Source organism: Myotis myotis, unplaced genomic scaffold (genome assembly GCF_014108235.1).
Source record: "Myotis myotis isolate mMyoMyo1 unplaced genomic scaffold, mMyoMyo1.p scaffold_m19_p_3, whole genome shotgun sequence".
Lineage (NCBI taxonomy): Eukaryota > Metazoa > Chordata > Mammalia > Chiroptera > Vespertilionidae > Myotis > Myotis myotis.
The window spans coordinates 113787911-113814737 of record NW_023416335.1 but is presented as its reverse complement, the minus strand read 5'-3'; the positions used below and the strand labels follow the sequence as shown (position 1 = coordinate 113814737).

At 42.7% G+C, this 26827-nt stretch overlaps 1 protein-coding gene across 2 annotated transcripts in view; it reads left to right on the top strand.

Moving 5' to 3' along the window:
• The window catches only part of MTUS2 (microtubule associated scaffold protein 2), a 554541-nt gene that overhangs the window by 488456 nt on the left and 39258 nt on the right, over positions 1-26827 (top strand). The window contains exons 1-2 of one of the 2 annotated variants that reach the window (XM_036300895.1): positions 3189-3321; positions 14669-14735. In XM_036300895.1, coding sequence (XP_036156788.1) covers positions 3268-3321; positions 14669-14735 — 121 coding nt within the window. In that variant the 5' untranslated portion in view covers positions 3189-3267. Of the gene's footprint in view, positions 1-3188; positions 3322-14668; positions 14736-26827 lie in introns of those variants that run through there. The other variant, XM_036300894.1, reaches the window with a different exon arrangement.

Genomic DNA, 26827 nt, shown 5'->3' with positions numbered 1-26827 from the left:
GTATATTAACATAAAAACATGAACTCAAATGATGTTTTGAAAAAGTGAGAGAAAGCAAACACCCTCATCAGATCCCATTGCAACACCAAGTCTTTTCAGAAAACTGGCCCTTAAAAGGAAAGGAATAAGCATTTATCCTGTCTTTCCTGTATAAACTGTATTGCAGGGAACTGACATCACACTAGTTCCGTGGTCGGCAAACTGCGGCTCGCGAGCCACATGCGGCTCTTTGACCCCTCGAGTGTGGCTCTTCCTAAGCCTTAGGAGTACCCTAATTAAGTTAATAACAATGCACCTACCTATAAGTTTAAGTTTAACAACTTTGGCTCTCAAAAGAAATTTCAATCGTTCTACTGTTGATATTTGGCTCTGTTGACTAATGAGTTTGCCAACCACTGCCCTAGTTGATAACAAAAAATTCTTTTCTTACATCAAAATTCCAGTTAATAAATGCAAATGGATGATAGAATCAGAGCATCATGTTGCAGCTCCTATGAAATAATTGATTCAGGTAGTAATCACGAGCAAGTGAAGTCATTAGATGAAAGGTTTATGGGAAACTTTATGATGGAGGAGATGAGACTCACTTCTGATCCACAATAGCGTCAGTACAAATGGAATGTCCAGACATCCTGTGCTTCCTGCTGAGATGTGATACGATGCCCACAACATTACATCCCAGTATTGCTGCCCAAATAAATAGAGCCTGAGTCTCATCCAGCCTCAAGAGCTAGATTTCACTTTTAGGGATGTAAGAAAAAGTGAAATGACATTACCAGGAAGTGAAAAGGCAAATCCAGAGTGTGGGACGTTCTCCAAGCCACCCCATTCGATTTCTGAGCAAGTCAATGGCTTGGGTGGGGAGGCGGTGGGGGTAGCGGGGGAAGACTGCTGTTGATAAAAGAGGCCTAAGAGATTTAACACTTAATGTGATATGTGTACCTAGTTTGAGTCCTGATTCAAGAAAACTAGCAGTATGATAGCAATGCAGGTTGGTGCAGCCACTATGGAAAACAGGATGGAGGTTCTTTAAAAAATTAAAAATGGAACTGTCTTATGACCCAGCAATTCTACTTCTGGTTATATACCTTAAAAAAAAACTCAAAACACTAATTCCAAAGAATATATGCACTCCTATGTTCATAGCAGCGTTATTTACAATAGCCAAAATATGGCAGCAACACAAGAACCCATCAATAGACAAGCGGATAAATGCGGAAGTTGTGGTACACACATACAATGGAATGCTACTCAGCAATAAGAAAGAGTGAGACTTTATTATTTGCCACAATGTGGATGGACCTAGAGAGTATTATGCTAAGTGAAATAAGTTTGAGAAAGACAAGTACCATATGATTTCACTAATATGTGGAACCTAAAGAACAAAATACATAAACAAACAAAATTGAACAGACATGGATACGGAGATCAGACTGCTGGTTACTTATTTCTGTAGATTCTTTTACATTTTTTAAATTGAACTGCATGTTAATAAACACTGACTTTATAATCATGCAGAGTGTGTATACATTGTTTTGGGCCACCCTTTATATATGAATATAATTTTCCTTTTGTTTTATAAGTTTATCTTCTTTCTCAACAATGTGTCACCTTCCCATACAGTGGGAAGGTGTTGTGTATCTATAGAGTATTTTCCATTTCTAAGCTGTTACAAACTATGCTAAATTGAATATCCTCGCACATACACCCTTGCATATTCTTGTGTGTATTATTGTAGAAGTGGAAATGATGGCTCAAAGTGTATGGACATTTAAAATGTTGACAGGGACAGGCATGTTGCCCACCTAATGGACTATGCTAATTTACCTGTTGGTTAAAAAAAAGGTTTGAGTTTATTCTTTCAAGTTTAGGGCAAACATTCAGTCTGTTCTTATTTGATCACCAAATATCCTTGTCGTATAAGCAAATCTAAATAGTCTGTGCTACTTAATTAAAATCTGTTTGGAAAATCTCAAGTTAGTAAAATTAGATAGCTTTAACAATTGTTGTCTACTTAAGAGTCTTTGGCAAATTAAATGGGCAAAAATGCAATTGTATGTTTCTGCAGATGATGCATTTCAGGATTTCTCCTTTGAAGAATCAAGAAATACAAAGTTAATCTTATAAATATTATTATTCACATCTTTTACTTTCAGGATTACACAAATATATATTTTAAAGGCCATGTCTCTTTAGGAAAAACAAAAAAAAACAACCCTTTGCTCTTTACCTTTTTTTATTGTTAACTGTTTTCAAGATTACAAATTGCCCAGAAAAGTCAAGTCCTCTATGGCTTTCCTGTTGATATGCCCAGGGGAAATGTTTGTCCCCAACCCCAAGTTTAATTGCTTACGCCACTTTTGAAAGGTTTGTGAATGTCTGCCTGGGCAACCAATTTCACAGTTATCCTATATAGTAAAAGCCTAATATGCAAATTGTTCCCCCCCCCCCCCCAGCCAACCTCCCGCCTCCCCGCCCCATCCGTGCACGAATTCATGCACCCGGCCTCTAGTATTTCTAATATAAAAATTTCATCAAGCAAGGCAAAAATTGCTCATGGCACACAAATTTGAAAATGAGCAATTGGTGATTCCCAGAGGCAACCAATACCCTGGGAGGAGGAGTTACAGGAAAGGAAAGGCCAGATACATCATGTTTATAAGTATGTTCACTTCTCAGGAAAATTGAAAGCCACAGTCTGAGCAGAGCCAAGCCTGTGGCAGCCCAGTCCTTAGTCCTCAGCGCCGACTACCCGTGGCTGCCAGGCTTCTTTTGTGTTCCCTGAGTCCTCTCCAGGCGAGTCTGCGTGGTGCAAGGGCGCATCCTCACTCGGGCAGGGATGGGAGTGGCAGCCTCCGCCCCCACCCCCACCCCCTTCCCGGTAAGGGCGGGCTGGCCGTCCTCTCCGGGAGATGGCAATTGGTAGGTGCTCCATTGTTATGCGACTATTGATTCGCTTCGTTCTGAGGATTCCCGAGGCAAAGTGACCCTCCCTCCGCCTGCCCCCTCCCTTCCTGGCTCCCGCGCTGCTGCTTCTCCCCGCAGCAGGATCCCAACGCCGCCGCTTGGAGCCCCTCCTCCTCCTCCTGTTCCTCTGGCTCCGGGATTCCTGAAGTTATTAGGAGAAATAAGGTAGCCAAGGGGACCACATGGAAGTTGTGACAGCTCCCAGCCGCGCACCCCTTTCGTTTGAGCCATTACCTCGCCTTAGGAATTGCCACTGACACGTTGAATGAAGGAGGTCTCCCTGCCAGCCAACCTGCCGGGATGGGCCACTGCTGCTGCAAGCCTTATATCTGCCTTCAGTGCCTGGACAAGACGGTACTTTGCCTTCCCTCTCTCTCCTTCCCTCTCCTCTTCTGAAAGGGCAGAGGGAAAGCCAGAAGCGCCCCTTCTGCCCAGCTCCCCTCACCTGTGTGTGCGCTTTGTTGGTGAGCAGGAGGCTGCCCTTACTGGTTCCAGCGCGCTGGTCTCGCCCACTCTGCAGAGCCTTACATAATTCTGTATCCTGCAGTCCCACAGGGAACTGTTGCATTTCCCTCAAACAGTCAGGCTCTGCTCAAACATCTTGAAACCCCAGGTGCCAAGAAACCCTTGGGATATTCCCAGTGCATTTTAAAGCACCTGTGAGACCTAAGATATTTTGGTGAGGAATTTAGATTAGCTAGACATGTCCCTCTCCGCCAACTGCTAACTTTGAAAGTTTACTACTCTTTTTTACAAACAGCATCCATCCTTTAATTCCTATGCGTAAGTGCAGAGCAGAAAGCGCCAGTACAGTCATTCTCTCTGGGCTTCTTTGCATCACCTGGGGTGAATAGCACAGAGGGGAATACTAAGCGCTAGAGTCTGTGGGTGTGTTCCATCATCAGTGGCAGGAAATTCACAGCCAGGGACCTGGAAGTACAATACACGTGAGAATTGTATGACAGTTTCAACACAAAGCTTTTCTTTGCTTTTGACGTTTGCCTACGAGCTTGCAGATGGATTAGGATATGCTTTTAGTTTTACTACTAGAAATATGTTAGCCAGAAATCTTGTCTGTGTGATATATTCTCATGCTCATTGGGATTGCTCAGAGATGCCTGAAATGGGAATTAACAAGGGGTGGGAATCGTCAGCTATAGAGATAGCTGGAGATGCAGCATTTGACCAGGTGAAGGAAATACATGGCTTAATATAAAACTCATTACAAGGGGTCACTTGGGAACGTCTTAGTTATCAGTCTGTTTATAACTGTGACCTAAAATCGGGTTATGAACCACGTAGGAAAATTAAACTGTTATTGTTAAACTCACCTAGTACTTTTGTTCCAATAGAAATAACTGTTTCAATGAGTATGAACTAAAATATTTATATACACATTTATATGCTTTTTAACAAAAATAGAAATATAAGACATTTGCACTCAGATGTTTGCAAATCCAACATTGAAGTGAGTAAGCCCTTCTTTCAAAAGGAATGGTCACAGAAAAGCATTGAAGAAAGCTTTATGACACAGGACAGATTTGCTACATGTACAATATTATGTTCCTATTCCTAAACCTGATACAAAATTTTTTAAAATAGAAGCTATAATTGTATTGAGAAAAATATATTTTAAAGTGAAACCACCCTTTTTGTTTATTTATTTCAAATCAAGTTCTTGAAAATAATTAACCCTGTGTCATTCTTTTTAGTTGGGGAAGATAATTAAAAGTTATTTCATCTCGCCTGGCCAGTGTTGCTCAGTGGTTGAACCAGGACATCACGGTTCAATTCCCAGTCAGGACACATGCCTGGGTTGCAGGCTCGGTCCTCCATACGGGGTGTGAAGGAGGCAGCTGATCCATGATTCTCTCTCATCACTGATGTTTCCATCTCTCTCTCTGCCTTCCCCTCTTAAATTAATAAAAATATATTTTTACAAAAGTTATTTCATCTCTTTAGCAGTGTGATATTTAAGTAACTTTCAAATAATCTGGCTTTGAAACATTCAACCTAACGCAAATTATTTTTTATTGATGAAAAATTAAAAGCTTATACTGCATCTATCTCATGTTTATACCCACATTTCCTGACTTCTCTTTGCCATATTTTAGAATAATATTCTTTTTTTTTAATATATTTTATTGATTTCTCACAGAGAGGAAGGGAGAGAGATAGAGAGCTAGAAACATCGATGAGAGAGAAACATCGATCAGCTGCCTCCTGCACATCTCCTACTGGGGATATGCCTGCAACCCAGGTACATGCCCTTGACTGGAATCGAACCTGGGACCTTTCAGTCTGCAGGCCGACGCTCTATCCACTGAGCCAAACCGGTTTTGGCTAGAATAATATTCTTGATGGAGATTCTGTAGGTATGTATTCACGAGCGGGGTGCTCACTTTAGGAAATGAGGGCTTTCTTTTGTTAAATTTTAAAAAAATTATTGTTTTACTTATTCGCCCATTTTTCAGGATAACTTCACAGGCAGTATGTCCAAATCGTCTGTTTAGTCAATGGTTACCTATTGGGCCAGGCATTGCATACTAAGATTATTATGGGACTCCAATACAATCTCCAAGTCTGGAAATCAATACTCCTTTAAATCCCATAATAAAGTCTCTTAGTTCATCACATCGCCATTGAAAGAGGCCTGATAAAAATGTTGTTAAAGTTGTTTCTGGTTACTTTAGCCAAGCTTAATAACCCTTAAAAAAGAAAAAAAGAAATATTTCCTCAGACTTTATATGGATACAAAATTAAAACCTTAAGTTTGAGAAATAAAAATAATTTTTTAAAATATGTTTTTATTGACTTCAGAGAGAAGAAGAAAGAGGGAGAGATAGAAACATCAATGATGAGAATAACTGATTAGCTGCCTCCTGCAGGCCCCCTACTGAGGATCAAGCCCGAAACGCACGCAGGTGCCCTGACTAGGAATCGAACTGTAACCTCATGGTTCATAGGTCAATGCTTAACCACTGAGCCACACCAGATGGGCTAAAAATAATTTCTTAACAGTTTGATCATAGTGCAGCTAAAGAGATTCTAAAATGACAATGAGATACTTTTAAGTAATTGGTTTCAGAGATGGGGCCAAGAAAAAGAAATCTGAAAATGCTTCTTTAGCATTAATTTATTGGGAGAAACTATAGAATCTTTCCTAGGGTATAAAATAAATATGAATGTGTTAGATGAACAAATGGTTATTAAAAACTGATTGTGCTTGTGTGTTTTCAACGTTTTAAAAACCTATTCATCGACTATTGCTGGTTTACTCTGTGCCTACTTATTGTGGGGACTCTCAAAGAATTCTTAAAAGGCACATTTTGCCCAGTGGACATTAGCAGTAACTTATTTGGTTGCACTACCTTTTCCAGAGAAATTACAAGTGGAGCAGGCAACAAAACAATAGAGCAATAAAACATTAGTACAACAGTGTAGTATAATTAAGCGAGGTTCTGTGGCCCTGATCTTATGTGTTTCTGGAATCTAGTCAAAAGAGAACTTAGTGTGGAATTATAGGCAAGCTTTCTTGTAAAAAGTAGAACACGAATTTCATTTGGAAAAATGTGGAGGAGTTTTCATGAACTGTTGAGAAGGAATGGACTTCTAAGCAAGGAGCACCTGAGTAGTGGTGTTTAGCCCAGTGTGTGAAAGCTGCGAGTAAACGCAGTGGGGTCTGAGCACATAGGAAATGTGGGGAATTATTTCCCAGGCGGAAAGCCAGACCCAGGTTTTTTAACTTGAGTTAACAAGTAGTGGGGTCCATCTTGGGATTTTTAGCTGTTAAGAAAGAAACATCCAAACCTGTAGAGAATTTTAATAATTTTATTTGAACCAAACTGAAGACACTACCAGAAAAAAGATCTCAAATTCTCCAGAAAATGACAGTTTTGCAGTTTTCCTTATGCAACTGGAATTAAGGAGGAAATGTATGGAAGATTATATGCATGTGGAAGAAAGTAAGGTACAGGATAGTTCCCAAGATTATATGCTCCCTTGAGGGTGGTTCTGCCTCCAAGAGGCCTAAAGAAGAGGATTACTTGCCCTGGCCCAGTGGCTCAGTTAGTTAGACCATCCTATATAATAAAAGCCTAATATGCCAAGTGTCCAACCGCTTGTTCAACCATTTGACCAGTTGCTATGATGTGCACTGACCACCAGGGGGCAGATGCTCTGACCAGTAAGTTAGCTTGCTGCTGGGGTCCGGCCAATCCAGACCAGATGGGCCAGACACACCCTGGAGCTCTCCCGTGGTCCCTCCCCAGCTGGCCAACCTCCCACAACCCTCCCCGGTCCCAGTTGTGCACCAGTGGGGTCCCTCAGGTTGGCCTGCACCCTCTCGCAATCCAGGACCCCTTGGGGGATATCAGAGAGCCGGTTTTGTCCTGATCCCCGCAGGCCAGGCCAAGGGATGCCACCGGTGCACAAATCCATGCACTGGGCCTCTGGGCCTCTAGTGTGTTAATATAGATGCACAAGAGCAATGAACAGGGCTTACTTAAGGCACAGATAAACCTTTTTATAGGCCTGGGGAGTGACTACCCACCATGACCTGCTCAGTTAGGAATTTATGATCAGCTCCCACTGTGAGGTTACTTTTGGACAGATGTATTACAGGGCCCTTTTTTAACCACAGAGCAGAGCAGCGATTTGTAGAAAGACGTGTTCTACAGGTATTTTTAAAGGAAATGCATAATCCAGGAAGAACTTTGAGACACCCAGATGGATCCCAAAGAGTACATTAAGCTGCAGGCTCAGCCTGCCTCTGCAGCAAGCCAGCAGTTTTGCGGGTTCAGACCTCCTTACCCTCAACCTGCCAGAGCTGCCTGTTCTTATGGACATTGAGTTATTAAGAGAAATAACCTAGCTGTATAAACCAGAATGCCACTGTGCTTTTTAACAGTGAAAAACAAGGAATGCTCATCTGCCTGAGAAACATGTTATTTCTCTTAAAGTCAACGTCTAGCTTCTTAGGAAGCTTTGATATAAGAATGGAATCTGAGCCACATTGTTTAGGCGTTGATTTCAAGCCTGAAATCAATGCAATTGAGAGGCTATGTGATTGTTATTACCTTGGTGCCTGTTTTTTCTAAGCTCCCTTTGCTTTGCTTTTTTCACTATAACTCACCTGGCTGGTTTAGTTACCGCTTTGTTTCTTTGGGGTTAATTGGCATATCTCTACCCTAATCTTTTCTGGGTTGCCTATAATGTCAGAGGCTAATCTTATACGCCTTTTCTCTAAATTCTTGGTAGTGGTGGGAGTTGGGAGAAGGCACCTCCTGTCCCCCTCAGGTATGTGTGGGTGGTCTGACAGTAGTTAATTTGGGAAAGTGACTAGAAAGGTCAGGAAACTTCTTAAGTGATACATAAATGGATTAAAAATCATGGCCTGGCTAAGTTTCCTTCCTTTTGCTCACTCTGAGATCCAAAATTTCTCAGTATTACTTTTTTGCACTCAGATTCATTCTCCTTGGGACCCTGGAAGTCTCTGCGGTCTCTAATTGACCATTAGCAATCCAGGTGTGGCATGACACCCCCAAATTAATGGCAGCCTCTTGGGCAAGCCGGTCATTTTGTCACCACTGGCACTCCCCGCCATGCAGAAGGGCAAAGGCTGGAGCAAAGCACCTTCAAATTTAGTCTCTCCGATTTTTAAAACAAGATACGTTTTGCTCGTTTTTTCACACAAGGAGACGCTGACATGTATTTGAGAATATTAATATGAATAAAACAGTCCCTTTGACCAGTCTATATTAAACTTCATTTCTGCATAGAGAGGCATATACAAAAACACAGTGGCCTGTGGTTAATTGTATGTGAAAGTAATAATATAATAATACTCCTTGATTAAGTCAAAGCATGGCATCAGTGCTGCCTTAAAGCCATAACAACCAAAATGAAAGACGAAAGGTCAGGCACCTCCCAAAGGAATTTCCATAGGGTTATGTTATGAATCTTGCCAATCTCCATCATCTGATACTGAAAATGTGGTGTGAAAACAGTGCTGAAGACTTAGAAGATCTGTTGTGTCCTCTTGTGGCTGCTTCGTCTTGAAATACAAAAGAAAATGTTTCCCTACTTGACCCAGTTCTAACTCGTAGAATTAAACCATAACCTGTACTCCTGGAACCCGGGGTGAAAAGCAATATTGATTCTGGGAAGAATGAAACATTTCTTAATCTCTTTGTAATTTCATGAGCATGTCCCTTTGAATTTCAGAAATTCACAACAAAAGGATGAGGATGTTTCCTGAAAGACCAAAATTCTGTAGATTTCTTCTTCAGCTTCCTGTCTGGGTCTTTTGTTTAACCTGGAAAAAAAGTGGCTCAACTCATGTGGCTGAATTTTCCTGATCTTCACTGATTTGGGGGCTCGCTAAAAAGATAGGAAAAATTAGTTGGGAGTCGTTTGGCTTACATGTATATGCTTAAATTTTACATATATATGCCCACCTATAAAAAAATATCAGTTGGGGAAGAAGGAGCTGATAAAAACAGAACGACAGTGAGTTTTATGAAATTGTCATCAGTAACCCTGTGGCCAATCAAGAACTCTTACAGGGAGAATCAGACCAGAGGCAGAACCTTGGTGAGGAAAAGAGAAGGGCCCCTCTGAAGTGGGTGACAGGTTCCCAGAAAGAGCCCCAGTTCCCCTGGCCTTTGCCTGGGGTGTGGCCTTCAGATCCACCTGCTTGTTCGTCCTCTGGTCTCGGAACATCTTCCTGCCAGCCCTGCCCCATCGAGTTGTATTGCGCTGTTTTATAATCGCTCACCCCTTCACTGACCCTGGGAGACTCAAAGGCTCCTTGAAGGAAGAAATATCCTGCCTGGCATGTCTGCCTGGCACTTAGTGGGCACTCAATACAATGTTTTATATAAATTTCCTATTTCTGGTTTAGTTGGGGTGAAAGCACCTCAGATTCACCCAACATTCAGTTTTAATAATAAATAGGCTGTTCTGATGATGATGATGATGATGATTATTTACAATCTTCACCCAAGGATATTTTTACATTGATTTTTAGAGAGAATAGAAAGGAGGGGAGAGACAGAGAGAAACACTGATGTGAAAGAGACACACTGATTGGTTGCCTCCCGCATGCCCCAGACCAGGGTCAGGAGCCTGCAACTGCTTTGGATTCTGGTTCGTGCCCTTGACCAGAATTGAACCTGGGACCCTTTAGTCTGCAGGCCAGTGCTCTATCCACTGAGCAAAACTGGCTACGGTCTGTTCTGTTGGCTTCTAATTCAAGGAGGGGCTTAGCTGCTGGTGCCCACTGGGAATCACGTGGATGATGTTAACCAGGAGAGATTTGTTCACATCCTGTTACCACCAGGTTCACATGTTAAAATAAGAGAGTGTCGCAGGTTTGCCTGGGCTTGGCCACACATCCAGTTGCTTGAAGTTAATGGAATGATTAGCAGGTCCTATGCTTTGCCAGGCGTCTGTAACCCCCAGAGATTGGGAGCAGCCCCATGGGAGTAATATCTGAGAACTGTAGGCTTCACTCTAGCAGACTCTCGGGGGTCTTCTGAAGGCTCATGGAGGGGAGACTGGAGGGCTCATGGGTCAGCTCATTTGGATTCCTCTGTGGCTGCAATGTGCCACACTGGAGGGAATAGAGAACTCAGAGTGCAAAGCAGAAGTCCGTGACCAAATATGAGAGGTAGCTGATAAGACACAGCTGCTGGTATGGACTTAGATGAATGTTCTCCAGGGTCCGTTCCAGTTAAGCCTGTCACACAATGAACAGAGGGTGGCCTTCTTAGACTTGGCGATTTCTGGACTGTATCACTAGGATGGTTGGGATGGCTAATCCTGAGCTCTATTTTTAGCCCTTTGGAGTGAAAGCAGGAGTCATGTGCTTGGCACCAGGTAGGAATTTTCCTCTCATCCCTCATGTAGGGAAGCACTCGCCTAACACTGGGCCGAATAGGAGGCCTGGATCGCATTCCAGTCATCCCCCATGTCACCACCCCGGACCTGGCTTAGCTGGGGCACCAAAGGGGTGTGGTGGCACGAGATCCTTTCCACGGGAGCCTTTGCGGCAGCCTCACTCCTGGGTATTGAGCAGAACCTGAGGGCCTACCAAGGCAGCTGTTGGGATCTATTTACCACGATGGATGGAGAACAACTTTTTGAGGCAAAGAGGAGAGAGTGAAGGCCCCTTTAAGCTCACTGCTTGCCCAGGACAGTGTTCCTGCAGTCACAGCCTTGGTCATTGCATGGCAGGGCAGCACCCGTCATTCCGGTTTGGCCAGCAGAAAACAAAAGCCAGCGTCATTGATGCAGAGAATTCAGACATTAGAAAAGTGGGTGTTTCAAGAACAAGCACTTAGGGAAGGCCTGTCGCCAAACTGCACAGGCTGGCTGTCGGCAGCAGAGCGTGGCCGCGCCAGCGTCCCAGCAGCAATATATTCACTCAGAGGCCATCAGAGGGGGCTGGGGAAAGCCAACAAGGAAAGCGGAATAGCTACCCACTCAGCAGGTACAGCCCCATGCAGGCTACACTGCCAAGGTCCTGTCACCCAACAGACAAATCAACACCAAGGACAAATCTGAGTGGTTCAGGTGGTGGGTGGGGGGTGAATACACCTGGGGAGCTTTTCATTGAAACAGTGGTCAGAAGCTGACACGGCCTCTCTCCCATCAGACACGGAAATCTTCGTGGTAAGAAGTGTTAGGAGCCCATCTGAGGAGCAATGCAGTTTGAACCTTGATGTTACCTCTAGATAAGCATGGGAGGAGGGGCGAATCTCGGTGTGTTAGTGTTTGATGAAGAGTATGAATTCTGAGTTAAAGCTCCTGTATTTGCCACTTCTTGGCTGGTTATGTAACCATACAGCCCCAGTCTTGTCCTCCATAAAGGCAAATAAAAACCCAGGACCTGTTGGCTGAATTTGGAGGAGTCATGAGGTATAGGGCTTACCTGGCGCAGTGCCTGGCGCGTAGAAAGTGTTTGGGAAGGTTCATGTTAATATGAACATTTGAGGCATCGTGTTTGTGGCTTATGTTAGGCAGCTGACCCTTCCTTGGCAAGCCATTTGATGACTGTAGTTTCAAACTAGTTGGTTTTCTCGCCTGCACTTGTAAAGGGGTGGGGATGAGGGTGGATGGGATCATTCTCCTTCTCAGTCTCTCTCAACCGCCTCAGCTTCCCTGAGCAGGTGCAGGGTCTCCAGTCTCACCTGCTTCCTGCCTATTTCTCCTTCCTTCTTTTCTCTCTTCCCATCCCCTCCCTTTCTTTTCTTCTCACTTGTGTTTCTCCTACAACAAAGAGAGTGAGACAGGCCTGGCCACAGATATCAGAATTAGCTTTTCCCCAAAGCGATCAAGTCCAGAGTCTTTTTGGACCATCTCCAGGGCAGTCAGCGCTGTCCCCAGCTGAGGCCCGTCCTCCTCCCTGCTGAGGACCTTCAGGCCTCTCCTTCCCAAAACCTCTGATTCCCTGGTGGCCGAAAGTGGCCAGGGCTTTGGTATGACAGGGAGATCCCCAGGCATGCTCACATTCCCTTCGGGGCTTCTTCCCAAGGGCTACTACCTGGAGCAGAGGGAACTACTGGCTTTGGGTTAGAAATACACGTTCGTTTGTTGTTTGTTAAGTTCTGGTTGTTCACTCCCTGGCCGCCCCTCGGCGCCCACACCTCTCTGACCGCCCCTCGGTGCCCACACCTCTCTGCACTCTGGGAGTGAATATTTGAGTGATGCTATTTCTGGTCTGAAAAGTACAGTATTTTGATCCTCTGGCTGTGCTTAGGAACTAAGAATATTAGTGTTCAAAAGTGTTCTGGGTAGTAGAAACAAGTTGGTTTTTTCATGAGATTATGATTATTGTAGAGTGAATACTGGGATTTACCCTCTCCAGAATACCAGATCTTCTCAACTGGTAGTAACAAGCTGAATGTCATCTGGCCATATCGCATAGAACAAGCATATGGTCACTGTGATCAGCCTGATTAAAATGCATTCCCTGTTCTGTTCTGCCTTTGAACTTGGAGTAGAATCAGGCACAGCCAGGAAGGTGCTATAAAAAATAAAAAATAAAAAAACAGTACGAGATTGGCATAAAAATGTTAAACACATTTTGGTTGTTAATATGAAAAGCACCTATTATCTATAGGATGCTGTCTAGTTACAAATACAATAAAAGGAAACAGAGGAGTGATGCTAACACATAACCCCTGTGGAGAGCTTGCTAAGTGCCAGGCGCCATTCTAACGACCTCACGTATATTAACTTATAGCCCATCATGACAGCCCTACACCATGGTCTTGGCATAGAGGCAGCAAGGCTTAGTGATCAGGAAAGCACACACCCCAGGTGGGATTTCTAGGCTTCAAATTCAGGGGAGGCGAGGATGCTCTGGGCCGGGATGGGAGGCGGGAGCTCCATGAAAGAGATGGGCCCATTGTCCCTCAAAGGACATATCATTGCTACATTGTTCCTAAGAGAACCATGAGCTAATTAATGACTGTTGATACCTGGGCCCCAAATATCTCTCAGTTTATTCTGCAAATAGAGTTTTATTTTAACATTATGAAATTATGACTTTGCCTAGCAAATGCCTTTTGGATAAACTGAAACCCTTCCCTTAATCCAAAGTGACACAGGTGTTACCGAGGTCTAAACGCAGCAGACACAGAAACAAGATTGTGAAAACTGTCTGTTCAAATCTGACACAGGTTCTTCGGAGGTGATAAAACCAGAGTCAAAGGGGGTTAATAAAGAGAGAGCATTCACAAGGCCCCGGTGATACTCATGCTAGATATTTGGAACACATTTTAGCCAATATCTCCTCTTCAGAAATGTTTGCTTTGGGATTGGAGTACATTCTACAGAATGATAGAGACTTTATGTTTTGGGATCTCTCACTTGAAGAGAATTTACATGGCACATCTTTCTTAGACATTGTAGTAGTAATAAAATCACAAGAAAGGTAAACGTTTATGGTGACTCATAACGAAGATTATATGTTCAGCATTGCTTCAACTACTTCTCTCTTGTGTCATAGAATGTATTGTTTGCAACTAGCTTAGCAGTTATTTAGTTACAAATGATGTATTTTTACTAAATGATACTTCAAGGGAGAGATTTCTTCTTATTCCTTCTATTGATACAGAATTCAACACACACCAGAAAAAAAAAAAAGAAGGAAAAAAAAACCACTCTGAAGCCTTATGTTTTATTGTTGGTCTAATTACAAAGAGAAATGTTTTATGTTATATGTTGCGCTCATTATTCATTAGGGAGCTGACCGTGCATCTTTGGATGAAAGGGCAAGTTTAAGAAGGCAGTTAGTAAAATAAGCATTTGCCCCTCAGAGAAATACAACATGCGCATTTTCATAGTAAAAAATCTCATAATAGTGCTAATTAACAATGTATGATAATATATAACAGTAGATTAATGTGAAGGACACAGAGATGCAAAAAGGATTGAAGGGTGATCTATTCAAGAGCAATATGGAGAAAAGCACAACCACGGGTGGTATTAATATTATATGCAAGCTTTGCACTTTGAATGTGATCCAAATAAATAAGACTTGGCTTTGTATATTTTTATATGCTTATATAATGAGAAAATTTTCTCCTTAAGCTTATAAATATTTGCTTAATATGATTCATTAATTAAACATGTGGAAGTGCTTATCTAGCATAAAACTAGGGGACTCTCAGTGTTCGTTTTGTTTTTTCAGAATGAAAGTGCCCTTGTGAAAGAAAAAGAGCTGTCAATCGAACTTGCCAACATCAGGGATGAAGTTGGTAAGTAGGGCATTGAAAATGAGGAGCGGGCAGAATGTCTTTTCCTGATACCTGTGAATGTGTAACAAAAGCAATTATGCCTCATGTAATAAGCCAGAGCAAAGCTGCTAGACAAATGAATGTCTTACCAGCACGACGGTGGGCTGTGGCAGCCTTGCAGGGAGCCATACTTTTTATGTCTCTAGTTATAAAGCAGCTTCATAACAGTTCACAGTGGAGCTAATCAGGCCTTGACTCTGCTCCTCGCAGACGGCAGCCCATCCATCCATCTGTTTGTGCTGTGACAGGCCACGCTCCGTGTAGGCCCCCCTGGGCAGGCAGAGCGCCAGGATCAGCAGCCCAGCTGTGGTGGGCTACGCGAGGCGCTCTGAAAGATGCAAGTGTTCCATGGCTGCCTGCCCTGCCCCAAATACTCTCTGATAGAGCACTAGGCCAACAACACAAATTTGGGTGGATCAAATGCTGAGGTTCGTATTCAAACTCCTGGTCTGCTGTTCAGTCTGAACCATGAGAGACCTCACAACTGACAGGATGGTCCCCAGACTCTGGGGCTTTTACTTGAAGCCAAAAATCAGACCAAGTATTTGCTATCTTCCCTTTCTTGATCCCATTTCACTCCTGAGAACCTGCTATTCTTTTCTCCCAAGAAGCAGTCAGCAAAATTGAGATAAACATAGTCTATATCCCCTTATTCTTCTCTTTCCTCCGCCCACTGTAGTCCTGGGACAGCCCATATATGCAGGGTGGTTCCCTCCAGGAGCAGAGGGGCAGAGCAGGCCCAGCCATCCAGCGCCTTTTCCTCCAGCCTGAAAAGGTGACTCATAACTATTAGGTTAGTAGTGCCTTCCACCCAAAACAGAGGGGGCTGTCTTTCACTCTACGGTGAATCCCTCCCCAGAGAGATGTCTGCACCCTGTGGCCAAGCTTTGGACCTGGGGGTGTGCACCCTGACCTAGCTGGGTGTGGTGGGCCAAATCCAGTGCAGCTTCCCTCTGTCTTTTCCAGAAGCTTCTAAATGCAGCAAGAACCACACAAAGATTACACTGAGTTTTTTGTATTTGTCTTATTTCATTTCTGTATTAGTGCTAAGAATAGAAGCAGAAATCGCCTGCCAAATGAAAAAGCCATGGGTAGGGGGAGGGCGGATGGCCTTGGTAGCCCGTGGCCTGGCCACTCAGCCCAGTATCCGGCCCCAGGAGACACTTAGGCAGCAAGTGCCTGAGCCACTGTAGAGACTGCATTTGTGAGGGTAGAAAGCCAGGGGAATATGGGCTCAACATTAACTGAAGTTCATAAATTCTAGTGTCTTGACCTGCAAGGTATTCCCTCGAGAGAAAACAGAATTAAGCTTACAAACCTGACTTACAGATGATGGTAGACAAAGAGAGATGGTCAAGCCTATCTCTAAATAGAAATGAGGAATTTCTAAAGCTTGTAAATTCAGACTTGGAAGAGGGGAGGAAGCTGCAAAAAGTAGGTTATAGCCTGCAATAGGGCATTCCTCTGAAAGGGGCTAAAAGGCAGCCCCACTGCAGCCCACTGTGCCCCAGCTGGCATGGGGCTGCTGCCACCCACATGGAGAAGTGCTTTTTTCTATGTGCACAAAGGCGCCATGTGGGCCAGCTGTGGACCAATGCTATGTACCATGAGTGGTGACTAAGATGCAACTCGTGTCCTCAAGCTTACAACCAAAGGCTGTAGAGGATCAGCCATCTGAGATGGGCCTTGTAGGACAACTAAGATTTGGGTAGATGCATGGAAGAAGGGGAGGAGTACAATTATTGAGCACATACTGAAACCTGCTACCCCAGTAAATATGCCCTGGACCAATGGGTGCCACAATCATTTTTAGGCATTAATCATTTGCACACCTACAGAAAGGAAAACTCTGCATTTCCTCATTCATCTTTTCATGGTATGAAAAAACTTTTCATGCTTGACATTTAATAGTTATAAAATATTCTATCATACTTGTAAACTAGAATAAGCTACTGTTGGGTCCAAGTTCCGCCACTAGGGACTTGACCCCTTTGGACACCGGAAATTGGAAGAATGCATGGGTGGCTATAGGTAGGTGGGACATACTTTATTATGAACAAAGCAGCCAACAACTGGCTGGTCAGTGGCACCTTATATACTCACTCAAACAAAAGAGGCCTTGTGCCAATTAGTGACATCTGTGTTATATTAACATAAGCAGGTCATATAATGGTGCACTTGGGCAGTGCATATAGTGCTACTGCTGAGTCATTGCCCTCAAACATGCATAGGGCAAAGGGGCCTTTAACAGAGTAATACTGCTGTCTCATTGCCTCACACGTGCATATGGCGAGTGGGCCTTTAACCTCTGGCATACTCTGGTCAGAACCCCCACAGCTACTCTTCCCCTTTGAGTATTTGGGGTTTTACCACTTTTTGCTATTATGCAACAACAAATGTACTATTTGCAAATTACTTTTTTCCTCTAGTATTATTTTCCTGCAATATAGTCTCAAAAGTATGGACCAAATTTTGATAGGATTTGATGTTTGTTCTAAATTCACCTGTATGTGAAGTGTCCTTTTTTATATTTATTCTGTCAATAAAGGTAAAAGATTATGGTGTATTTAATCTCATTGAATTTAGGGTTGCCATAGAGAGAGGAAATTAAATCTCTAGCTCTCTCAATCTCTCTCTCTCCCTCTCTCTCTCTCTCTCTCTCTCACACACACACACACACACACACACACACACACACACACACCTGACAAGAGACAGATAATATCCAAATATGTACCAGCGTGTACTTTGGGATGATATTTTTGTGGTCCAAGAGTAGAGTCCCTTGTGGAGTGGCTGAAAATTGTTGTCAGTGGTGTTACGCTGTATCCTCTGTGGAGAAAGGGATCTCTGGTTCTCCTCCTGAGAGCTTCATCCATAAGTCACCCTCCAGGGATGATGGCTCTTGCCTTGTCTTTGGAGCTGGCCTTTACTGGGTCCGTCCTTGGAAAAGCTTTCCCCAAGCTAAGTGGTTGAGGGGTGAAAGGAAGCCAGGATACAGCACCACATCCAAGGAAGGAGGAGTAGAAATGCTAGTAAGAGGTTTAACATTTGATTTTTTTTTAATCAATTTTAGAATTTCCCCCAAAATGTAATTTTTAAAATCTGAGCCTTGATTTTTGCATAGTCATTCTCCAAATTTGGGAGTCAAATATTGAATAAGTGAAGGGTTGCTCTTATAGGTGTAAATGCTGAAATAGACTTATAAGATGTTCTTCCTAGAAGCAGGTCTCCTTTCGAGACCTTAGTCTTCACACTGTTAACTGATCCTCTCTCCAGCAAAACTGCCCTATTAGAAAATCTGAGCCTTAAAAAAATATATTAGATGAATTCCACCAGACAGAGAAACAGATGCAGTGCATAGCTAGTTCAGATGGAGCCTCTGGCTGACACTCCTGGTTGGCCCTGATGTTCTCCCAGCCAGACACAAGTGCTGCTGAGATATACATGCAAACTTGAGCTGGGCCAGCACTAATTCCACGACATGCCTCCTGCCTTATTCCTTCCTCCGGGCTGCTCACAGCTGTGACTGCCTGAATTTGGTATGAAAGTGCCTCTCATCTTTGAAGTTCTCAGTCCCCTCAGCTGCCCTCCTTCTGGTCTTATTTGCCGACCACTGGTCCCAGTCCCCAAGGCTGTCGTCTGCTTCCACACATGGCTTCCATCACCCTCTCTTAGCCCACTTCCTCTCTAGAACTTGTTATAACCTGTACTCTGGCTGTTCCCACCTCAATCCAGGTCCATTGGGTTTTTATCTTTCTGCCAGCTTCAGACTGAAGATGGACTTTTCTTTTTTATCCCTATTTAACACTTTAATAACACTTAGTATGAATAGTTTTAAAACAGAAAGCAGTTTTGAACAAAGCAAACATTCTGGCAGAGTTTCTTGGGTATTGTACAGAAACTCAAATGGTTAAATCTACATTTGGACTAGAGTCAGCCTATTGAACTAAAGCAAAAACAAAAAACAAACAAAAAACCGGGGATGTTTTATAATATAAAATAAGAGATATTAAAGGATTCTGACAGCTTTGATGTGACGATATGATAGGAATCTATGTTTGTAACAATATGCCACAAATTGTTGTTTTTTTATGTTTTTAAGTTACTGCTAGAATGGATTTTTCAATGTATTCTCATTTGTAACTAGCAACCCACACGTACATACAAACACCACTGTGAGTTTGTATGTGTAATGACTTTACCTATCTGAGTTATACATATAACTTGTCTTCCAATTTTATAATTATAACCCCTTATATTTACATAGTGCTTAGTACTTACCAAGCTCTGTCACATATATTTTATTTATTCATTCCAACAACTCAATGAAGTAGGTGTTGGTATCTTTATTTTATAGAAAATTGAGGCCCAGACAGATTAAGTAACTTTCCTAAGAACATACCACTGGTATGGGACAGAGTCTACTCTTAACCCAAGTCTAAATCTTCTGCACACAGTATGTAAGTTTTCCATGGCATCTCAGCCCCACCACCAAATTATTTTTGTAATTTTTAATTAAAAAATCAGATAAAATAAAATAGCCTTTTCTTCCAGTTCTGTATGACTTTGTCACAAAACCATAACAGATGCTGGTATGGATCTGTCCAAACGTGGAGTAGATTGTGATTCTATAACACTTATGATGTTCATTGGTCTCAGGCTGTTCATTAGGGTTGGGTTCAGAGGCAAAAAACAAACTCCCCAAAGAATGAAGCTTACTCAAGGTAGAATTTATGTCTCTCTTACATAGAAGTCAGGAGGAACACCCAGGGGCAGGTATGGTTCTGCGCCACAGAGTGCACAGGGGCCCAGGAGGCTTATGGCTCACTGTTCTATTGCCCAAGATTGTGGCCCTTGTCCTCATGGTCCGGCATGGCAGTGGTGCTACAGCCACCGTATCTGCACTGCAGGTAGTGGGTGGAGGAAGGAATGAGCAAAGAAACAGAGAGTGTTCTCTTTGGGGGAAAGTTTCCAGGAACCACACTTCAGCTTAGGTCTCATTGGCCAGAACTAAGTCACAAGACAACTTGCATTAAAAAAGAGATTGGTAAATGTGCTCTAATACCTTGCCCAGGTATTATATTATTACTATGGAAGAAGGGGAGAATGAAAATGGAGGACCACTGGCAGCCGTGCTATGGGGCCAGAATTGCCTGTCAGTAAGTTGGGGAGAATAATCCTGTCACACTCAGAGATGAGAGCATAGGATCTAGCGGAGTATTAGGCAGACTAGAGAGGGCTTAACATGGTGCCAATTCCCTTATCTCAAATTAGATTCTTCCATCTTCCTTCCTCTCAAAGCTTTAAAAAAAGCTGAGTCAAAATGCAAACTTTAAGAAGTTACCCCAGAAAAAAATAATTAATCTTGGGATCACAAACATAATGGATATTTTCTTATTTATAAAAATATCTCTTCTAAGCACATCAGTTAAACCCTCTTCAATTATAAAGACAGATAACTTTAAAGTAAAAGGACAGGTAGAAAGATGTACTATGCTAACACCAATCAAAAGAAAAATCAGAGTGTCTATGTCAGTGATGGCAAAACTATGACACGCGTGTCAGAGGTGACATACGAACTCATTTTTTTGGTTGACTTTTCTTTGTTAAATGGCATTTAAATATATAAAATAAATATCAAAAATAGAAGTCTTTGTTTTACTATGGTGGCAAATATCAAAAAATGTCTATATGTGACACGGCACCAGAGTTAAGTTAGGGTTTTTCAAAATGCTGACAAGCCGAGCTCAAAAGGTTCGCCATCACTGGTCTATGTTAATGTCACACAAAGTAAGCTTCAGACCTGTAATATTAGTAGGGATGAAGATGGCCATTACATAACAATACTAAATATCTATGTACCTAACAACAGAGCTTCAAATCACATGAAGCAAAAACTGATAGAACTAAAATGAGAAATAGACAAGCCCATAGTTATGGCTGGAGACTTCGGCATTCCTCTCTCAGCATTGCTGGCACCAGCAGCAGGCAGCCAGGAGGGGTATAAAAGACCTGCACAGTGTGTCAACCAACTTGGCCTCACTGGCATTGAGAGCAGCCCACCCAACAGCAGCATCCTTTCCAAACGCACGCAGAACATTGAGCAACATAGACCGTATTTTGAACCATAAAACAAACCTCAAATAACACAAAAGAATTGAAATAATACAAAATGTTTAGGACTATAACACAATTAGACAATAAATCAATACTATGAAAATACCTGGAACATACTTTTAAAGAATACTTGGGTTAAAGAGGAGACCCCAAGGCAAAGTAGAAAATATGTTGACTTTGAGTGAAAATAAAAACACAACATATCAAAATCTGTGGAATGCAAAATTCTCTGATCGGCAGAGTTGAGTCTTCTCATTGTGCAACGTTAGTGGAGGTGGGCGGGGGGGAGGGGGGGGGCGGGGCGGGGCAAACGTACCATCACTGCCCCAGCCTCTGTTGCAGGGAGGCAGGGAGTGTTATCTTAAAGAAGGTGTGATCTAGCAGACTTAGTCTGCTGTCAGAAATGTGAGTGTGATGACATAGCTTCAAACATACTGCTTTCTCCGCAGGACTGACCACTCAGCACAGCCAGGTCTGGGAATTGCCCACCTCTGCTGTAGGGAAAAGATATTTGTTCTGAGCTGGAAAACGTTCAAACCAGTGATGTCAGCTGCCGTGATTAGATTTATTTCAATAAATGTAATTTTCTGAAGTCATTTCAGTTTCTATCCCAAACAGGTGCTTACCCACGCACAGTAACATCAAAACTGCAAACTCCCTTAAATGTACCAGAGACTGGGTTTGGTTGCCATGGGAAATACATTATCAGCTACAAGACTTCAAAACTGCTACTCTCTTTGAGACAATGATTCATTCCAATTGGCAGCAACACATTTTTTTTATATTTATAAAATTCTTTGCCATCTATACGCATAGCACATTTTAGTTATTTTATATGAAGATATCTATTTTGTGATTCTCTAAAATATTTATTCCTTTATGAATAAAGATAATTCTGCTTTCTGATGTATGTTAGCATTGATATTTTTAAATCTGTGGATTTCACCCTTAGCTACCATGAACTGACTGACTAGAATAACTTAAGATACCAAAGGCTGCCACTGTCTTACCCTGAGGAAAAACAGCTTCTTGAAATTCCGAGTCAGCTGCCTCCATAAAATGGTGACTTCATAAATCTAATATTTACAGTGGTGTACAGTTTACAAGGCCCTTTCACATATTATTTCATTTGATCCTGACAACAACCCTAGGAGAAAGGTAAGCTAGATAATACAACCACCATTTTAATGATGAATAAATCATGTTTATAGAGAGGAAAAGAGAACCCCACGTCAAATAACTATGAGGAATAACAGCTGGGTCCTTATCTCACTCCACCATGACCACGTGCTGCCTTCCTATTGCAAGATCTCAGTTGGTGTCTCAGGAAGATACTAAAAGGCAAGAGAAAGACATGACATACTGTATACATCTGACATGAAAATTGCTGAAGAGCATCTTGCAAAATGTGTATTTTCAATGACAATCCACAAATTATGCAGATGCCATCACCTCCCCTTGCGAGTACCTCATGCACACGATCCCCCTCTGTTTTTCTTTGTACCTTGAGCCCCAGCCCAGGACTGATCACTGAATGTGGAACATTTACTGCTTCACTTCATACACTTGACTGAACTCAGGAGACATACCCGTTATGTGCCAGGAGTAACAGAGGGATGTAACACAGGCTCTGACCTCAGAGTATGCCTGTGTATTGGAGAGATGGACATATAACCAGATAATTTAAGTCCAGTGTATTGAGTAAGGTTCTAGAGGGCTAGAAGTTCAGAGGAGGGTTTGTAAACTAGTCAGGGTTCACATTTGATTTTTCTTGTTTAATGTCATTATGAATTATTTTTATTCATTCAGATACCACCAAGGTCAGGCAGATCGCACTCCACACAGCTGTAAAATAGACAAATTATATGAGGCAGCTGTTTTCAAGCATTGGACACCACAAGAAAAGGGAAACACACACCGAGTCCCACATTAGCCCCAGCTCTCTGCCTGGGGCTCTTACCACCCACAGCACAGAGAGGTGCTCTAGGAAATAACCACTATCTCTCTGACCTGCAGAAGCAGATACCAGTGTTCAAGGTGATTAAAGTAATTGTGAGGCCAACCACTGAAGAGGAGTAAGCTGAGCAGAGCAGGCCCCCAGGAATTTGCCGGGGGGTGGAGGGGGGAATCATGTTCTCAGGTGAGGGGTGGGCTGCGCCTGCACAGAGAGGCCTGGCAGAGGGCAGCTGCTGCAGGACTGGGAGCTGTATGGAGGTACCAGAAGTCAAGCAGTGCCAGGAGGCGGGATTCCAGCCCAGCAGGGGTGGGGGTGGGGGAGAGATCTTCCTGAGCACCTTGAGCAAACAGTCAAGATCTGAGAAAGGTCAGGCATAAGGAGTAAAGATCATGACCTAGGATAAAAGTCTCTCTAAGACTAAAGAAAACTGAAGTTGACAGACCCTAACAAAGAAGAAAAACACACCTGACCGAACCAAAGGAGTCTAATGATTTATCTGTCTGTCAACAAATTCAATACCTCTTAAAGAAAGACAATATAATACAAACTTCCTACAATGTATCATCCACAGTGTTGAACATATAATTTTTAAAAATTAGACATACAGAGAAGCAGCAGCTATAATCAAACAAAAAAGAAGTCAATTGAAACAGGTGTTGAAATAACCCAGATGTTGCAACTAGCAGATAAGAAATTTAAAAACTATTATAAACACTAGGGGCCCAGTGCACAAATTCGTGCACCTTGAAAAGAACTGTGGGCCGAGAGGCTGCGGTGGGCACAGGGGTGGGTCTTGGCCCATCCTCTGTGCCCCCACCCGGCCCCTTCCACTGCCCCTGCCCACCCCTCCCACTGTGGCCCCTGGTTCCTTGTCTGCTGGCAGCCCTGCTCCCACTGCCACCGCTCCCACATGCTGACAGTGCCAGCCCTCTGGCATCTGCTGCCCTGATCACCCCTCAGGAGAAGGGAAGGTGGAGAAGCCCTCAGGGGCGATCAGGGCCAATGCCAGGTGCCGACAGGCAGGACTGGGAGCACAGGAGCAAAGAATTTTCAGTAACCACCAGAGGCTCTATGGTGACAGCAACTAGCGCCCCACCTTGGTCTGGCGCCTCTGCTCACCTGCTCCACCATCCCGCCATGGCCAATGCCCACCATGTTCTGCACGCGCCCCCTGGTGGTCAGCACATGTCATAGCAACTGGTTGTTCAGTTGTTCGGTTGTTCCGCTGTTCGGTCTATTTGCATATTAAGGTTTTATATATAGATATTCAACCATTTCTAGAAAAAAGAGGAACATAATAAGTAAACTGAGAAATTAAAACTATAAAAAAGAATCTCATGGCAATGTTAGAGAATTTCTAACAAAAGTAGAATCTCTAAAATGAAAACCCCCCTGGATGGTCTTTACAGAAGATTGGAGATTGCAAAAGAAAGTGTGAGTGAACTGAAGACCACCAACAGACATCTAATCAAAAAAACAGAGGGGAAAAAAGGGGTTTTTTTTACAAAATGAACAGAGTGTCAGTAACCTGTAGGACTACATTAGCAGTTCAATAGATGCATAATTGGGTTGACAGAAGGAGAAGAGAGAGAGATGGGGGGGGGGGGAATATGTGAAAAACAAATGATAACCAAAACATTGCAAAATTGGCTTTAAAAGAACCTGCAGAACCAAGAAACTTGATGAACCCCAAACAGGATAAATACAACTAGACAAACCACATCTGAGCACATCATAGTCAACTGCTGAAAAACAAAACTAAAGATGAAATATTAAATAAAAAACATTACATACCGGGAACAAGGATGTGAGTGACAGTTGGTGCCATTGTAAATAGAGCAGAGGCAGTGGAATGATGTTTTTAAAGTGCTGTATGAGGGGGGAAATATCAGCCTAGAACTCCATATCCAAAGAAAATACCCTTTCAAAATGATACAGACTTAGAGTTACAGGAAATATGTGGATAAATAATATAAAAGACTATTTTGTTGTTTAAATAAATTGATGATCTTTGACTATGAATACATTCCTGTAATCACCACCCAAACAAGATATTGGACATTTACATCACTCCAGAAAGTTCCCTCATGCCTTTTTCCAGGCAGTTCTGCCTCCTCCATCCCTCTGAAGTGACCGCTTTTTTACTTCTAGCACCATAGATTAGCTTTGCCTGTTATTGGGTTTCATATAAATGGGGTTGGACAGTGTAGAGTCTTTGTGTCTGGATGCTTTTGTACCACATAAGAGATTCATCCACGTTGCTGAGTGTATCAGTAGTCTGTTCCTTTGTATTTCTGAGTCGTGTTCTGTTTGCATAAATATACCAAAATTAATTTATCTGCTGAGGGACAGTTGGGTTCTTTCCACTCTTTTTGCTGTTATAAATATCCTTGCACAAGTCTTTTTGGGGACAGAGGTGGTTTCATTTCTCTCAGGTAAATTCCTACATGAGAAATGACCGGGCCATAGGACAGATGTGAGTTTAACATTAGGAGACACAACCAAATAGTTCTCAAAGTGGTTGTACCATTTTGCACTGTCCTCAACAATGTTTGAGAGTTCCAGTTTCTCCATATTCTTGCCAACATTCAGTAATTTTGTTGTTGTTGTTGTTTTAGACACTCTCCTAGGTGTGAAAGATATCTCACTATGGATTTAATTTGCATTTCCCTGATTACTTGGTGACATTGAGCACTTTTTGTGTTAACAGGTTATTTGGATGTCTTCTTTTGTGAAGTGTCTTTGCCCATTTTTTATTGTGGTGTTGTTCTTTTGACTGATGGCAGCTGCCCCTTCACCTGGACTCAAACTCTCTCAAGTTTGCCACAGTCCCACCTGGCCCACCTGCTCTTTCCTCTAAATCCCAGCACCTAAAGACAGACTCGTATGACCTATGTCTATAGTCATGAAAAGGAAAATTGAAAGTATATCTATTGCTAAAGTGTAAAATGTAAAATATTTCAAGAGTACCATTCTTAAGAGAATTTTGAATGCCTGTTCTGCATTAATAAAGTATTCCAGATATTTTATTTAGGTATGAGAAAGCTATAATCCATGAATCCGAAGAGTTTATAGTCAGTTGGGAAAACAGGCATGTTAGCAAATGACTGTAACATAAAAATGAAGTAAGTGTCTCTCTCCTTCAAATGTCTGTCCTAGATGCTGTTCTTCACTATTTTTCCTCTCATTTTCCATGATCTCTGTCTATCTATCTACTGCTATGGCTTTAACTACTGCCTATGCTGTCAAATTCACATCTCTGGCCCTGGTCTCTTTTAAGGTCACCTCTTGGTGTACCACAGGCAATACAACTCTTCATGGTCAAACAGTTTTATCTCCACCCGCCCCACACTCCCCACCTCAGAGCAAAACAAACAAAAAAATCTCTATTTCTATATACCTCAATTAGCTCAGGTACAAGCTAAATTGCTATAACAAAGTGGTCCTCAATACAGGGGTTTATATATGGAATAAATATGATAGAGGGATATTTTTCTTTCATGTAATAGGCCCAGGTGGTCATGCATCTCTGCTCTGTTCCCAAAGCCTTTGTCCCTGCTTGTGTGGTTGAGGCTGGTGTGGGCAGGAGTGTGTTTCAGCCTGAGGGGAAGCGAAGCAGAGCAAGCAGAGGACAAGCAGCTTCCTTGTGGATTATGACTTAGATGTTGCCATGTCACTTCTTCACATCCCATTGACGCCAGCAGAATCACGGGGCCACAAGGACCGACTAGGGAGGCTGGAATGCCGAGTCATTTGAATTAAAACTTGAAGTATCTACACTAATAAAAGAGAAAAATGGTAATTGGAGTACGACGCTACCCTTTTCATTGGCTAATCAGGGCTATATGCAAATTAACTGCCAACAAGATGGCGGTTAATTTGCATATGTAGGCACAATGCAGGGAGGCGAAAGGGAAAGCCGGAAGAAGCCCCCTGCCACTGACAGTGATCGGAAACCCAGGGGGGAGCTAAGAGC